The sequence below is a fragment of a genome, unplaced genomic scaffold (genome assembly GCF_019419815.1).
Source record: "Pyrus x bretschneideri cultivar Hongxiangsu unplaced genomic scaffold, Pyrus_bretschneideri_v1 Contig3, whole genome shotgun sequence".
Classification (NCBI taxonomy): Eukaryota; Viridiplantae; Streptophyta; class Magnoliopsida; order Rosales; family Rosaceae; genus Pyrus; species Pyrus x bretschneideri.
This window is the reverse complement of record NW_025999612.1, coordinates 9,126,006-9,140,860: the sequence shown is the minus strand read 5'-3', so window position 1 is coordinate 9,140,860 and position 14,855 is coordinate 9,126,006. Positions and strand designations below refer to the sequence as shown.

General features: G+C 37.4%; 2 protein-coding genes and 1 pseudogene across 2 annotated transcripts; all 3 read left to right on the top strand.

The window, feature by feature from the left end:
• Window positions 1–339: 339 nt before the first annotated feature.
• On the top strand, window positions 340–2,283 carry LOC103926802 (annotated as a pseudogene).
• Window positions 2,284–6,940: 4,657 nt separating this feature from the next.
• Window positions 6,941–9,229, top strand: LOC103926775 (cytochrome P450 736A117). Its single transcript, XM_009335647.3, has 2 exons — window positions 6,941–8,175; window positions 8,466–9,229. Exons 1-2 carry the CDS (start codon window positions 7,255–7,257, stop codon window positions 9,072–9,074), a joined length of 1,530 nt encoding a protein of 509 aa, XP_009333922.2. The 5' UTR covers window positions 6,941–7,254; the 3' UTR covers window positions 9,075–9,229.
• Window positions 9,230–9,847: 618 nt separating this feature from the next.
• Window positions 9,848–11,966, top strand: LOC103926772 (cytochrome P450 736A117-like). The gene is made up of 2 exons (XM_009335642.3): window positions 9,848–10,877; window positions 11,154–11,966. The coding sequence occupies exons 1-2, from the start codon at window positions 9,885–9,887 to the stop codon at window positions 11,763–11,765; spliced, it is 1,605 nt and encodes a 534-aa protein (XP_009333917.2). The 5' UTR covers window positions 9,848–9,884; the 3' UTR covers window positions 11,766–11,966.
• The last annotated feature ends 2,889 nt before the right edge of the window (window positions 11,967–14,855 follow it).

The window sequence follows — 14,855 nt, the reverse complement described above, 5'->3', positions numbered from 1 at the left end:
ACTAATAATTAAGAAAAACTAGTTAATTAAATGATGATTGTGGTATACGAAGAGTCTTTTTCATTCATTTCCTTGGGTTTTGCAAATTTTTCAAGTGACTTGGTTGTTCATATCAGATGTCACCTAGGATGGTATAGAAATATGGTATGAATAACATTATTCTTAAAAAAAATTTTACATGATAAGAATTAGACCATTCTCCTATTGCAATCGGTTCACTTTAGATTTAACAGAAGTAAAAAACACCTATATAGATGAATATGATTAGCATGACCAAATATTATAAAATGCAAATCAAACATTCGCACTGAGATCTTTGTTAGTGAGCAACCACTAGATATGTTGCACCTATTTCTAACTGTCCTTCCCTTCCTGATTTTCACAATCTTCATCACAAACGGCTTTGGAGCACTACAATTTCACCGAAACGCTTGCTTCCTTCACCGCCAAGGCTCCCAATACTCGGAAACCTCCACCAACTAGGCACGTACCCTCACCGATCCCTACAACGACTAGCTCAGCGCTATGGCGAGCTCAAGGTGCTTCATTTTGGAGCGAGACCAGTTCTCATCGTTTCATCTGCAGACACCGCTCGTGAGATCATGAAAACAAATGATAGCATTTTCGCCAACAGACCGAGATCAACAATTGCCGATAGATTTCCCTATGACGCTACGAGTGTGTCCTCAGCTCCTTACGGTGAGTATTGGAGGCAAATTAGAAGCATCTGCGTGGTGCAGCTTTTAAATAGCATAAGGATTCAGTCTTTTCGAGCAGTACGAGAAGAAGAACTAGCCTTGCTGACTAAGAATGTGAAACAGTCTTCTATGCCGTCGTTGCCTGTGAATTTAAGTGAATTGTTTATTTCACTTACTAATGATGGATGTGACATGTCGGGTGGCTTTCGGGAAAAAGTATAGTGGAGGCGAAGCTGCAAGGAAGTTCAAGAAGTTGCTTGGGGAGTTTGTGATCTTGTTGGGTGGTTTTTATGTGGGGGATTTTATTCCACGGCTCGGTTGGATTAGTCGCGTTAATGGGTTAGACACGAGTGAAGAAGGTCGCTAGAGAATTTAATGAGTTTCTGGATTCTGTAGTTGAAGAGCATATGTGTAGTGTTGACGCGAAAGGCAAAAACTGCGATAATAATTCGAGCGTTGAAGGTGAAGATAAGAAGGATCTTGTGGATGTCCTGCTCCAAATTCAAAAGCAAAACACGGCTGGCTTTTCGATTGATAGAGATAGCATCAAAGGCATCATCCTCTTCCCTGTCTCCACAACTCCTTGCTAGCAAGAAACCTCCGTAACTTCACTTGTTTAAGGTACTTGCATCATGAACTTATTCTCTCCTTTTCTCCTTCTGCACTTATCACCTTGTTTTTGTCCCTTGATTTTCGTTTGATATATTCAATCCAAAGGCAAGAAAAAAGGGTGAGTGCACGGGGGACAAAAGGAGAGTGCGAAAATCAGTGAACTGTATAAATTGTATCTCTCCATCCATCGCTAATTGATTTTGGGTGAACTAAGGTCTTTTTCTTGTTTCTTGCAGGATATTTTTGATGGCGGAACTGATACTAGCTACACGGTTCTAGAGTGGGCAATGACCGAACTCTTAAGGCATCCAAGAGTGTTGGAGAAACTGCAAAATGAGGTGATGGGAGTTGCTAATGGAAAACCAGACATAACAGAAGGTGATTTAGATCAAACTCCCTACTTAAAAGACGTGATCAAAGAGACACTTCAGTTGCATCCTCCAATACCGTTACTAGTTCCTCGCGAATCAACTCAAGCAGCTGAAATAAGGGGCTACGACATAGCAGCAAGAACAATGATCATAATCAATGCTTGGACAATTGGAAGAGACCCGTCACTGTGGGATGAGCCAGAGGAGTTTAAACCGGAGAGGTTTCTGAATTCTTCGGTGGATTTCAAAGGGCATGACTTCGAATTAATCCCATTTGGAGCTGGAAGAAGGGGTTGCCCTGGATCCTTGTTTGCCATGGCTACCAATGAGATTGTGTTAGCAAATCTTGTGCACAAATTTGACTGGACATTGCCCGACGGAGCAAGAGCAGAAGATTTAAGCATGACCGAATTTACCGGTCTTGTCATCCGTCGAAAAGTTCCCCTTGTAGTTATGGCAACACCAAGGTTTTCGTAGAACTTTCGTTTTCCCATTTTGTGGTCCTGTGAAGATTTACATGGTTAAGTATCTGAAATGTTTCTTTATATTTATTGTAGGAATAAACTTGTACGAATTTTTTTTTCTAGAAAATTTTGGCAGTACGAGCGGAATTTTGTTGATAACGAAAAATGAAGTTACAAGTAGTTCGTTGGGGGGAGAGTGGGAACATGAACCAGGAAAAATAGTAGACGCCTTGTGAAAGATAGGTAGGATCCCCAAATAAGAGATGATATGAGTGTTGAAACTTTTAGAGTAACCAGGAATAAACTTCCCACCATAAATGATTCCAGAATTGATAGACATGCAAGATGATGAAAATGGATTGGCCAACCCTAAAAAAGAAACTTATTACGAGCTTTCCAAGCTGAAATAGTTGAAAAATGAGCGAAATTTAGAGATTGTTCAACTGTTGAGAAAAAGGCTTACATATGTAGATATCCAAAAAATAAAAATAGCCAAAGTATCTAAAAGAGGCAAGTAGGTACCAAACTGACATGCTAACCGCTTCCAAATCTTCTTAGATATCTGACAACAAAAGAAAAGATTAGCAGTAGATTCCTCAGAATTATAATAGAACAAATGGATGCCAAAGAAATATCACATCGTTGGAGTGTACCTCGATGGGAAGTCTATCATGACAAAGCTACATGCCAAAATTGATAGGTGTGGCGGAATAAAATGTCGCCAAATTACTTTAATCCAAGCACAATCACCATGTTTCCTTTGAATAAGATGATAATCAGAAGACAAGGAAAAGTTCCTAGTAGGCGAGGGCTCCCAAATCAAATTTTCATCCTCTACATTTAAAGCCAAAGGTAGACGTAATCTTTATTGCACCACAGAAGGGAACAAAATTATAAATAATCTGCCAAAAACCAACTTTGAGCTTCAATAGCATCTAAATTTCGAGGAAGAACCTGAGGTGAAATGACAAAAGATAATTGGGTCATCCAACCGTTGTCGAACAGAAGGAAATTGACATTCCATTACCAATAATTCAACAACTATTATTATTCAGAATAGGCAAAGCACGCTTCAAACCATGCCATGCATAGAACCGTAAATAGATATTTTATTTTTTGTAAGGCTAAAGAGGAGAATGCTGACGAGCAAAAGAACCACATAAAGAAGAGTATAGCCATCAAGTTTAAAGAAACTAAATCTTGAAGACCAAGCCCACCATCATGTTTAGGTCCACAATGCATACTCTAATCAACAGTTATCAACTCTCGGGAAGCCAAGTCCCCTTACCAAATAAAATGTTGGAGAGTTGACATTTTGTAATTAGTTTAGTTACCTATTTGAGTCCTTGTAATCAAATTGTAATTAGGTTTTTGATGTTTCTTTCCTTGTAAATCACTCTTGTACATTATATATTTTCCGCCTTGGTGAGAAGAATGATATCAGAAAATTAAACCCCAAAATAAGCTCTAATTAGCATAAGATTCCTTGCGCACGTAGAAAGATGCTCTAAAAGTCAAGCTGACAATTGACAAAATGAGAAACTATGTATAAAACAAGCTTTGATAAATAGACTGTACCAATTTAAGTTGTCCAGCCATGGGGACCTAAAGGAAGGCCAAGATGTCTTGAGACATGCTCTCTAGGATGGGCAAAAAGTACTCTTAGTTGCATTTAACAAACTGTCCCGATGCACAATCATACTTATTCAAGAAATTTCGAAAAGAACGAAATTATATTACCATACTCAAATAAAATGTTTTTGTCAATAGAACTTGGTGTTAGATTGAATTTTGATTTTTCTTGCAACACCAACGAGCTACTGAACTTCAAACTCAAACTCAAAAGTTAAACGCTCTGGTTCCTACAGCACTTCAAAATAACTCATTGAGTCCACCAACCCTCACGTGGCTCCAAATTGCTCTAATTATGTACTTGGGTGGTCCGGCTCCAAAATATATTTCATGATCCCAACTGTTTAATTTTTCAGTAATTATTTATAGATCATCCTTATAGTATTTCACTCAAATGGTAAATGTTTAGCCTTTTAGTTATTGTTGTGAATATTTCATTGTTTATTGATAACACTATGTTCGTCTATTTGATATCTCATTTGGATATGCTCTTAGGTTTTCATGTCCCCCTCCCCTCTCTCCTCTTTTTTTTTTTGTATCATTCTTGTTTTTGGTTCTAGAGGGTAATGTTTATGTCCCCCTTCTTTTTCATGTATTCTCTTTTTTTTTTTTTTTGTTGTATCAAGGGTGAGGTTTATGTCTACCCTGACTAGATGTGACTTCTTTTCCATTATCAATAAAATTTTTCTTGTATCATCGAAGTAAAATGTTGTTTCATACATCTTGTCATTCTCTTCTCGAAGAGGTATCATGGATCAAAAAAGGGACACCAAGAACCCCAGAAGAAACACCAAAATTAATTTACAACATACCCTTCGGGCTTCGGCTAACATGATAGTATTATACACGTATCTCATTGCTTAATTAATATATAATTCACCATCATGTAGCCTACCACATACTCGATTATTCGATATATGGCTCCATTTCTAATCACGGCTAAGGGCAGAAACTTCTGCGGCTGCGAAAATTTCCCCGAGCGCAAACAGAAAGATCACCATCATACATGGCTCCATTTCTAACTTTTTCTTGGTAATGGCAGGTAGACTAAATTTGCAAATTAAATTATGTGTTATCAATAAAGAGTAAACACATTAATCTTAAGTAATAATTTAGTAATCAACTTTCATACATTATTTAGTTTACAAAATTTTGTCCACAAATTTAGTTTTCCTTGCATTACCTTTGGCCGTTTGTATATTTTCTAGCCACTACATTTTTAGGTAGCTAGTCTGAACCAATTGGATTTATCTTTTGTTATATAATCTCCCAATATATATATTGAGAAACGTGGCATTTGTTTGTATTTTTTGTATCATTTTATTTTCTTAAGCATAACATAATATAGTGTATTTGTATTTTCATAAGAGGTATTAGCCGATTTTCTCTGAAGTTGTAAGGGCTGCCAATCTCTTCATTGAATATTAATTTTCGGGCTAGTTTGGAGATGCTTTGCTATGAAAATAATGCGTTGTTTTCAGAAACAGGGGTAGAGCTCTGCTTCTACTTTCTACAGCAAACTCGCAGTAAACCCTAATCCATGATGCTACAAATTCTGTCACAGTAAACGTCCCTAGTATACCAATACTATATCATGGAGACTAACCTGCACTCCAAGACATTCATATGCAGCAGCAAGTTCGTCTTCTCTCCTCTTGTACTAACAGCAAGGTTTTCCAGACAACAATGGGGCAAGCACTCTAAAACCAGTATATATGTACAAGAGGGACCAACTACTTTCTATGTTTTGCTAACTGCCCTCTCTCATTAGAAGGTAGTGGCCTTCAATTTGTCACCAAGTTAGCTGCTTCCTTAATTACAAATTAGCATATACTTGCACACTTTTTTGTTTTTATTTTTAAAATGAAAAGAAGGGAGGGAAATACAACGTGGGTGGGAGTGAGAGTGGGAGGTTTTTTTTTTAATTTTTTTTATTGTATTTTTTTTAATATTAATATATTTTAACATCACCATCTGTAAGTGAGGCATCAATAAAAAACAGTAAAATTGAGATCTATGAAATTGCATTACTGCCCATTATTTTTTTTGGGTTATAAAAGACTAAATAATCTTTTCGTCATCTTTTAATTGACAAAAATAGTTTTATTAATAAATAATTTAGATATAGCTTTATGTTAAAAATACTAGTGGGTAATGAATGCCCACAGTATTGAAAACCTTGCCACAACATTGAAAACATTGCCACAGTGTTGAAAACCTTGGCAGAATATTGATATGTGGAGATCATTTGTCAAAGGTGTGGTGTAAATATTCAAAATGTAATAATACGGAGTTGCTCTATAAATAGAGCACTCCGATTGCTATCAATAGAGAGCAGAGAAAGAAAGAGAGGAAGAGGAGATGAGAGAATACATAGAGTTATCTTTGTACTCCTATTATTCCAAATTATTGTGAAAGCATCACTGCTGCCCGATGACGTACTCCAGTCATACTGACTGTAGAGGAACCTCGTAAATTTTGTATCTTGTTTTATTTATTCCACTGTACACACATCGTCGATTTTACAACACTTTAATGACTTTTCCCTCTAATATGTTTTATTTTTTCCGGACATTAAAACCCCAATAAAGTCCAACTCTTCCTACAACTCAATTTACTTAGCTCTTGCACCTTAATAGTGTTTGATGAACTCACATAAGGAACTCTTCAGTGCCTGCAATTTTCTATACTAAATTGAACAAGCTGCCAAAATTTCCACGAGTGCCAACGAAAGATCACCATCACACATGGCTCCATTTCCAACTTTTAGCCATATTGTATTTTTTATACAACATTTTCAAGTGGCTGTACCACGCACTAATTAACAAATTAACTCTTATTAGGTGGTGTGAGATAGTAGGCCGGATACGTTTCGTATGGATGTGACCAAATAATATTTGTGTATTGAAGGCCAGCACTATATTATATTATTCCCTTTTTTTTTTTTACTTAATCTATATATATATATATATATATATATATATATATATATATATATATATAAAAAGAGAAGGCAAAAAAGACGAAGCTTTTGTAATACTCAAATTGTCATTCTTAATAGCCCTTTATCATAATGGTGGCAATGTGTTATTCCTTGCATGACGGCGTGGGTCGAATCCCGTTGACGGCTAATCTAACATCTAATCTAACAAATATATCGTTTGACAAAAAAAAAAAAAAAGCCTCTTTCATTAGAATTTCATCTATATATAGAGGGAGAAGACACAATAGGTGAAGCTTTCATAGTACTCAAATTTCCCCTCTCCCATTAAAATTTCAACAGAAAAATAAAAGATTATAAATACGTGTGGCAAGAGACTAGTATATAATAATTCAGAGACGGACCGCACCTACTTCCACCCCATCAATGTGTTGTCCTCGTGACCTATATATGAATATGATCAGCACGACCAAATATCGTACAAGGAAAATCAAACATTTGACATTGAGATCATAGTTAGTGAGCAACCACTAGCTATGTTGCACCTGTTTCTAATTGTCCTTCCCTGCCTGATTTTCACAATCTTCATCATCAAACGGCTTTGGAGCACTACAATTTCACTGAAACACTTGCCTCCTTCACCGCCAAGGCTCCCAATACTCGGAAACCTCCACCAACTAGGCACGTACCCTCACCGATCCCTACAACGATTAGCTCAGCGCTATGGCGAGCTCATGGTGCTTCATTTTGGCGCGAGACCAGTTCTCATCATTTCATCTGCCGACGCTGCTCGTGAGATCATGAAAACGAATGATAGCATTTTTGCCAACAGACCAAGATCAACAATTGCCGATAGACTTCTCTACGGATCTAAGAGTGTGTCCTCAGCTCCTTACGGTGAGTATTGGAGGCAAATGAGAAGCATCTGCGTGCTGCAGCTTTTAACGAGCAAAAGGGTTCAGTCTTTTCGAGCAGTACGAGAAGAAGAACTAGCCTTGCTGACTAAGAATGTGAAACAGTCTTCTATGTCGTCGTTGCCTGTGAATTTAAGTGAATTGTTTATTTCACTTACTAATGATGTGATCTGTCGGGTGGCTTTCGGGAAAAAGTATAGTGGAGGTGAAGCTGCAAGGAAGTTCAAGAAATTGCTTGAGGAGTTTATGATCTTGTTGGGTGGTTTTTATGTGGGGGATTTTATTCCACTACTCGGTTGGGTTAGTCGCGTTAACGGGTTAGACACAAGAGTGGAGAAGGTTGCTAGAGAGTTTGATGAGTTTCTGGATTCTGTAGTTGAAGAGCATATGTGTAGTCTTGACACAAAAGGCGAAAACTGCGGTAATAATTCGAGTGTTGAAGGTGAAGATAAGAAGGATCTTGTGGATGTCCTGCTCCAAATTCAAAAGCAAAACACGGCTGGCTTTTCCTTTGATAGAGATAGCATCAAGGGTATCATCTTGGTAAGTCTCTTCTCTGTCTCCACAACTCCTAGCTAGCAAGAAACCTCCATAACTTCAATTGTTTAAGAACTTGTATCATAACTTTATACTCTTTTTTCTTCTCCTTCTGCACTTATCACCTTGTTTTTGTCCCTTGATTCTCCGTTGTTGTAATAAAAAGGCTAGAAAAAAGGGGAGAGTGCACGGGAACAAAAGGGGAGTGCGAAAATCTCTTCCTGTGAAAAATCTACCTCTCCATCCATTGCGAATTGATTTTGGGTGAACTAAGGTTTTTTTCTTGTTTCTTGCAGGATATTTTTGGTGGCGGAACTGATACTAGCTACACGGTTCTAGAGTGGGCAATGACCGAACTAATAAGGCATCCAAGAGTGTTGGAGAAACTGCAAAATGAGTTGATGGGAATTGCTACTGGAAAACCAGACATAACAGAAAGTGATTTAGATAAAACTCCCTACTTAAAAGCCGTGATCAAAGAGACACTTCGGTTGCATCCTCCAATACCGTTACTAGTTCCTCGTGAATCAACTCAAGCAACTAAAATAAGGGGCTACGACGTAGCAGCAAGAACAATGGTCATAATCAATGCTTGGACAATTGGAAGAGACCCCTCATTGTGGGATGAACCAGAGGAGTTTAAACCAGATAGGTTTCTGAATTCTTCGGTGGATTTCAAAGGGAATGACTTCGAATTAATCCCATTTGGAGCTGGAAGAAGGGGTTGCCCTGGATCCTTGTTTGCCATGGCCACCAATGAGATTGTGTTAGCAAATCTTGTGCACAAATTTGACTGGACATTGCCCGACGGAGCAAGAGCAAAAGATTTAAGCATGGTAGAATGCACCGGTCTTGTCATCCATCGAAAAGCTCCCCTTGTAGCTATGGCAATACCAAGGTTCTAGTGGAACTTTTGTATTTCCATTTTGTGTTCCTGTGAAGATTTACATGTTTAAAGTATCTAAAATGTTTATATTTATTTGTAGGAATAATCTTGTACGAAATTAGATTGTCATCCTTATATAAAACGTTTGTCAATAGAACTTGGTGTTAGATTGGATTTTGTTTTTTCTTGCAACTCCATCGAGCTACTAAACTTCAAAATCAAAAGTTAAACGCTCTACTTTCCTAAAGCACTTCAAAAGTTTCTTGTCTTTCTCCACAAGAAAATTTAACTAGTCGACCAAACACATCCTCTGAAGAAAAAAGAGAACAAGTTAAAAATCGTGTGTCCGTTTCACTGAGCGGACAAGAAAGCAAAGGCACCTCCGAGTATGGTGGGACAGGTAAGACCTTTATACTGTCCGAGAATTTCTTTACGTCCACATGCTGGAAGATAAACAAAAGAAACAAACTCATTGAGTCCACCAACTCTTATGTGGCTCCAAATTGCTCTAATAATGTACTAATAATGTACTTGGTTTGTCCAACTCCAAAATATATCCAATGATCCAAACCGTTGAGTTTTTAGGTAATCATTCGTAAATCATTCTTGTACAAGTTCACTCAAATCGGAAATCGTTTAGCCCTTTAGTTATTGTTGTGAATATTTCATTGTTTATTGACTACATTATGTTCGCCTATTTGTCATCACTCATAAATCATGAAAAATATTTTAAAGTAGATCTAGATGAGTGATTAGTGCGGCATTTAAGTTACTAGCGAGTTAGTACATCAGCACTCTTTGATATATATGTAAGCTTGTGAAATCATGGATGACCTATACCTTGTATAAATACACAAGCGCAGCAAACACACCCGCACTACTGGCCATAAATTTTCTTCTCCCAAATAGGACTATGATGCTGGAGAATGAAACCTCCTCCTTTTTGCAACCTTTGGCCTTCACAATGCTGGCCATTTTCATCATCCTCATATACAGATGGTACTCCTCCACCACAACCACCAACAAAACCTCATCACCACCTTCTCCACCGAAGCTCCCTATCATCGGAAACTTTCACCAAATAGGCTTGGATCCTCATCGCTCACTGCAAAAATTATCTCAACGTCATGGCCCTCTCATGCTTCTTCACTTCGGACGTGTCCCGGTCCTTGTTGTCTCTTCGGCTCAGGCAGCTCAGGAGATCATGAAAACCCATGACCACACATTTTCTGATCGACCCAGGTCCACCAACTTTGAGAAGCTTCTCTACAACTGTAAAGACGTTGCATCTGCTCCTTATGGTGAGTATTGGAGGAAGGTGAAAAGTATATGTGTCATACATCTTTTGAGCAACAAAAGGGTTCGCTCTTTTCGCTTTGTGAGAGAAGAGGAAACCAACTCCATGATCAGCGACATAATGAAATCATCACCATCAGTTTTGAATTTAAGCGAAATGTTTCTGAGGCTTTCCAATGATGTTGTATCTAGAGTGGCTCTGGGGAGGAAGTACAGTGGTGAAGGTGGGATGAAGTTTGAGGGACTTTTGCGGGAGTTCTTTGAGTTATTGGGAACTACTAAAATTGGGGACTATATCCCATGGCTTTCTTGGTTGAGCAGTGTCAACGGTTTGGAAGCCAAGTTCGACAAGGTGGCTAAGAAGTTTGATGACTTTTTAGATAAAGTGGTCCAAGAGCATATGGATCGGAGTCCAAAGACTGGAGACGATGACCAAGCGGATTTTGTCGATGTTTTGCTTGCAATTCAGAAAGAAAACTTGCCTGGTTTTTCTATTGATACAGTTACTATAAAAGCTCTCATCTTGGTAATCATCTCTCTCTCTCTCCCTGTGTTTCTGTTAGAAAGTTATTTAACAGACTGATTAGTACATATATAAGATATTCGATAGCTGAAAAACAAGAACTCCAGTGATATATAAACCACATTAGCATTGTATACTGTTATAAGTTAAGAAGTAAATCAAATCGGATAAGTTGTCGTGCTTCCCACTGCTATTTTTCCGTTAAAACTGACTACAATTCTCCCTCCATGTAATAATATGTATTTGTAATACTTTAATTAATAATATAACCTGTTGCAGGATATGTTTACTGCTGGCACTCATACAGCATCTACAGTCCTAGAGTGGGCAATGACCGAGCTTTTAAGGCATCCTAGGGTCATGAAAAAGTTGCAGAATGAGGTACGTGAAATAGTCCGAAAGGAAGAACTCATAACAGAAGATGATTCGATTGAAATGCACTACTTGAAGGCGGTGATAACCGAGACTCTTCGCTTACATCCACCAGTTCCACTACTGTTGCCCAGGATTGCGACCCAAGATGCGGAAATAGGTGGATACAAAATTAAAGCCAAGACACACGTTATGGTCAATGCATGGCAAATTGGAAGAGATCCCAAACTATATGAAAATCCAGAGGAGTTCGAGCCAGAAAGGTTCTTGAATAGTGAGGTAGATTATAAAGGGAATGACTTTCAGTTAATTCCATTTGGTGCTGGTAGGAGGGTCTGTCCTGGAATTCAGTTTGGCATGACTGTTAATGAGATTGCCTTGGCAAATATCGTGCACAAGTTCGACTGGGAGTTGCCTGGTGGAGCAAGTGGGGAGGATTTAGATACGACTGAATCTACGGGTATAACAGTACACAGAAAATATCCTCTCAGAGCTGTTGCTATTCCATATTTATGTTGAAAGATAGAGGCCTTATCCTCTAATGTACGTGTATTGGCCCTTGTATTTTATGTCTAAGGCTCTAAGCCTTCTATCCTCACCTATTATGTTCGCTCTGTCCGTCGCTGCCAAACTAGCATAGCACAACATGCGTGCCATTATCATGAGTGTGAATTTTATGTGTTGTGTTGGGAATTTCTTAATTCATGGTATTTCCTTCAAGGGTTTGTTATCCCTCCAACAAGATCCTCTCTGGATTCTTTGGTGAGGAGAATCTTGAGAATTCATAAATTGTATTCATTTATCGTATATTATGCAGTTAATTTTTATTAAACACTGTTGTATTTAATTTTAAATAAAAATATTTAAAATAATTTTTTACCGCACATTGTACCAATGAATAGATATAATTTACGAATCTTTATTATCCTCACCAAGACAATCCTGATTCGTTTTTCATCGTCCATGGCGGCGCATTTTGTTGAAAAGTCTAAGAGAGAGAAATTCAGAAGATTGTGGAAGATAATCTGGGTAGGGACCGTAGGGTTAGGTTTTGGGCGCTTTCAATGGAAGTCTAAGTTCAGAATATTGTGGGGTACCTGCAATAACAATAATGGTATTACCTTTCCTAAATTTTTAGACAGTCAAACTAAAAATCTAAACCACCGAAAGCTGTGGTTGATTGGTATTTCTGTTTGGGAAAATTTGAAATAGGTTCAATTTTATAGATCATCTTTTAAAATAAATTTAATTTTTAGTGATTTTTAATTTTTAAAATAAGTTCAATTTTTTGTTATTTTGAACCCATATCAAAAAACCTCTTTCTCTTTTCAACAACGTTGAAAGAAAGTTTTAAACTGGAATCTCTCAGTCTCATACCTCTTAGATTTAGGCTATAGCTTATATCATAAATGTACCTGTGCATTTTGTTTCAGATTTGGATCCCATCCGGATTCAAGTTGTAAGGATTTTTAACTATTTATCGTATATCTTGTGATCATAAATTATTTTAAATTTACTTATTTTAAATTAAACATAAATAAAACTGATTGTACAAGGTACTATAAACGACCAAAATTTAAGAATTATTAGAATTTTCATAAAAAAAATCTGGAAATGATCCTCATCCTTTTGTTTCTATATAGGCTATAGCCTATATCAAACAATTGATCAAATCATTTGTCTATTCCATAGCTGTACCATTGGAAAAAGACAGCTGCAGTATCTAAGGGATAAATCCAGAGTAAGGAAGGTACTCAATTTAGACAAGGGTTAGGCTTTGAATTCATTTAATGCTGGAGAAATGATAAAAAGATTCTTTTAAAGTATAACTCTCTATTACTTCACAATTTAATATTAATTTTTATACTAACATTATAAATTGTTGTTCCAAGAATATTTCTTTTTTTTTTTTTAATTTGGCCACTCCAGCATTACTATCATGGGAAGAGACTTTGAGGAGAATTTATTGATAAACAAGAAAAATACAATATGTCAGGGGGGACATGAGGCTAAACCTAGACCATTAAATAATTCATAACAACAATTGAAAACCTCTTTTAGCAAAACCTATAACAAGGAGGCTTAGAAAGGTTATGAGAATAAGTAGCTGCAGCACAAGGAGGGCATGAATCCCACCAATGGACACCGAGGTGCTCAACACCATAATTGGCCAAACAATCAGCAACTTGATTACCCTCTCTAAAAATATGAGAAATTTGAACCTGCATGGAGGATATTAAAATTTGACAATTATGCCAATTGCCCAAAAACCTCCATGGGATAGATGTCAAGGAAGGTGAGGATGAAGAGAGAAGATGAACAACCAATGAGGAGTCACATTCAATCCATAAGGAATGCCAACCTTTATCCCAAGCTAAAGATACAACATGAATAACAGCATGTAGTTCGGCATCCGAAGAAGAGGCTAAGCCTATTGAACCCGCAAAACAACCAAGAGAATTACTTGTAAAATCTCGAAAGATACCACCAAATGCAGCCACACCAAGGGAACCTCTTGCAGCACCATCAGTATTCACTTTGATCCAAGACTGAGAAGGCGGACGCCACAACACCTCAATAATTTTTGGAGCCTTAGCAGGACGTCCACGACACTAATAGAATGAAGAATGCAAAGCTCTTCCACAGAATTCTTCATACAGCCGGAATTGAGAAAATCAATTTCAAGGAGTTGACATTTAATAGACCTTACAACATAATTGATGGAAACAATCTCCTCATGAAAACGAACAGCGTTGCGAGCATGCCAAATAGAATAAAAACCAACTCCAATCATACCCCACCAAAGCAGTTGCACTTGGGTACCAAAACCTTGTTGTAAAGGATAATGGAAAAAGCTAAAAATATCTTGAAATAAATATTGAACTCTGAATAATTCCAAAGCAGAAGACCAAATTTTACATGTAAAAGAGCACTCAAAGAAAATATGTGAAGCAGTTTCCATACCTTCATAATAAAGAGAGCACATAGATGCTATAGCAAAACCTCTTTGCTGCAAGAGATCATCAGTTAACATCTTACCATGTAAATACTTCCACAATGTAACCGAATTACGAGGGCGAAAGCAAGATTGCCAAACCCATTGATCCCATTGAACCACTGGTTGTTTATTAAGTTTAAAATCATAAGCCAAAGATAAAGAAAGGTCACCATTTGAAGCAAACAACCAAACTATTTTGTCATCAATCCCATTCTTTGAAGGAAGCCCAATAGAAGAAATATCATCCCAAATGGGCACTAGCCATGAATGTAGAGTAGGTGGGGGAATCCAACAACCATCCACAATAAAATCAGAAACTTTAGCTCGAAAAGTCTTACATAAATTTGGTGGCATACCAAGCCTATCAACTATTGGAAAATCTAACAATCTCGCATGCCAAAAATTAATACTTTACCATTACCTATCACCCATTTTGATCCATGAAAAATATCTGAAAAAAGAGGCGTAAACCAGGCCAAATGGAGGAACTCTTGTATGTAGAACACGTCTGTCCAAGACAATTAAAAAACCAACCTTGAAAAAACCGTGAAGCCATAGATGAGGTAACCAAAATATCCCAAAACTTTTTCAATAAAAAGGCCTTATTTAAA

Excerpts from the sequence above, each read along its gene's own strand:
- LOC103926775 (XM_009335647.3), top strand. The coding sequence starts at position 7,255 with ATGTTGCACCTGTTTCTAATTGTCCTTCCCTGCCTGATTTTCACAATC. Across the intron at positions 8,176-8,465 it reads GCATCAAGGGTATCATCTTG|GATATTTTTGGTGGCGGAAC; the intron begins GTAAGTCTCTTC and ends TGTTTCTTGCAG.
- LOC103926772 (XM_009335642.3), top strand. The coding sequence starts at position 9,885 with ATGACCTATACCTTGTATAAATACACAAGCGCAGCAAACACACCCGCA. Across the intron at positions 10,878-11,153 it reads CTATAAAAGCTCTCATCTTG|GATATGTTTACTGCTGGCAC; the intron begins GTAATCATCTCT and ends AACCTGTTGCAG.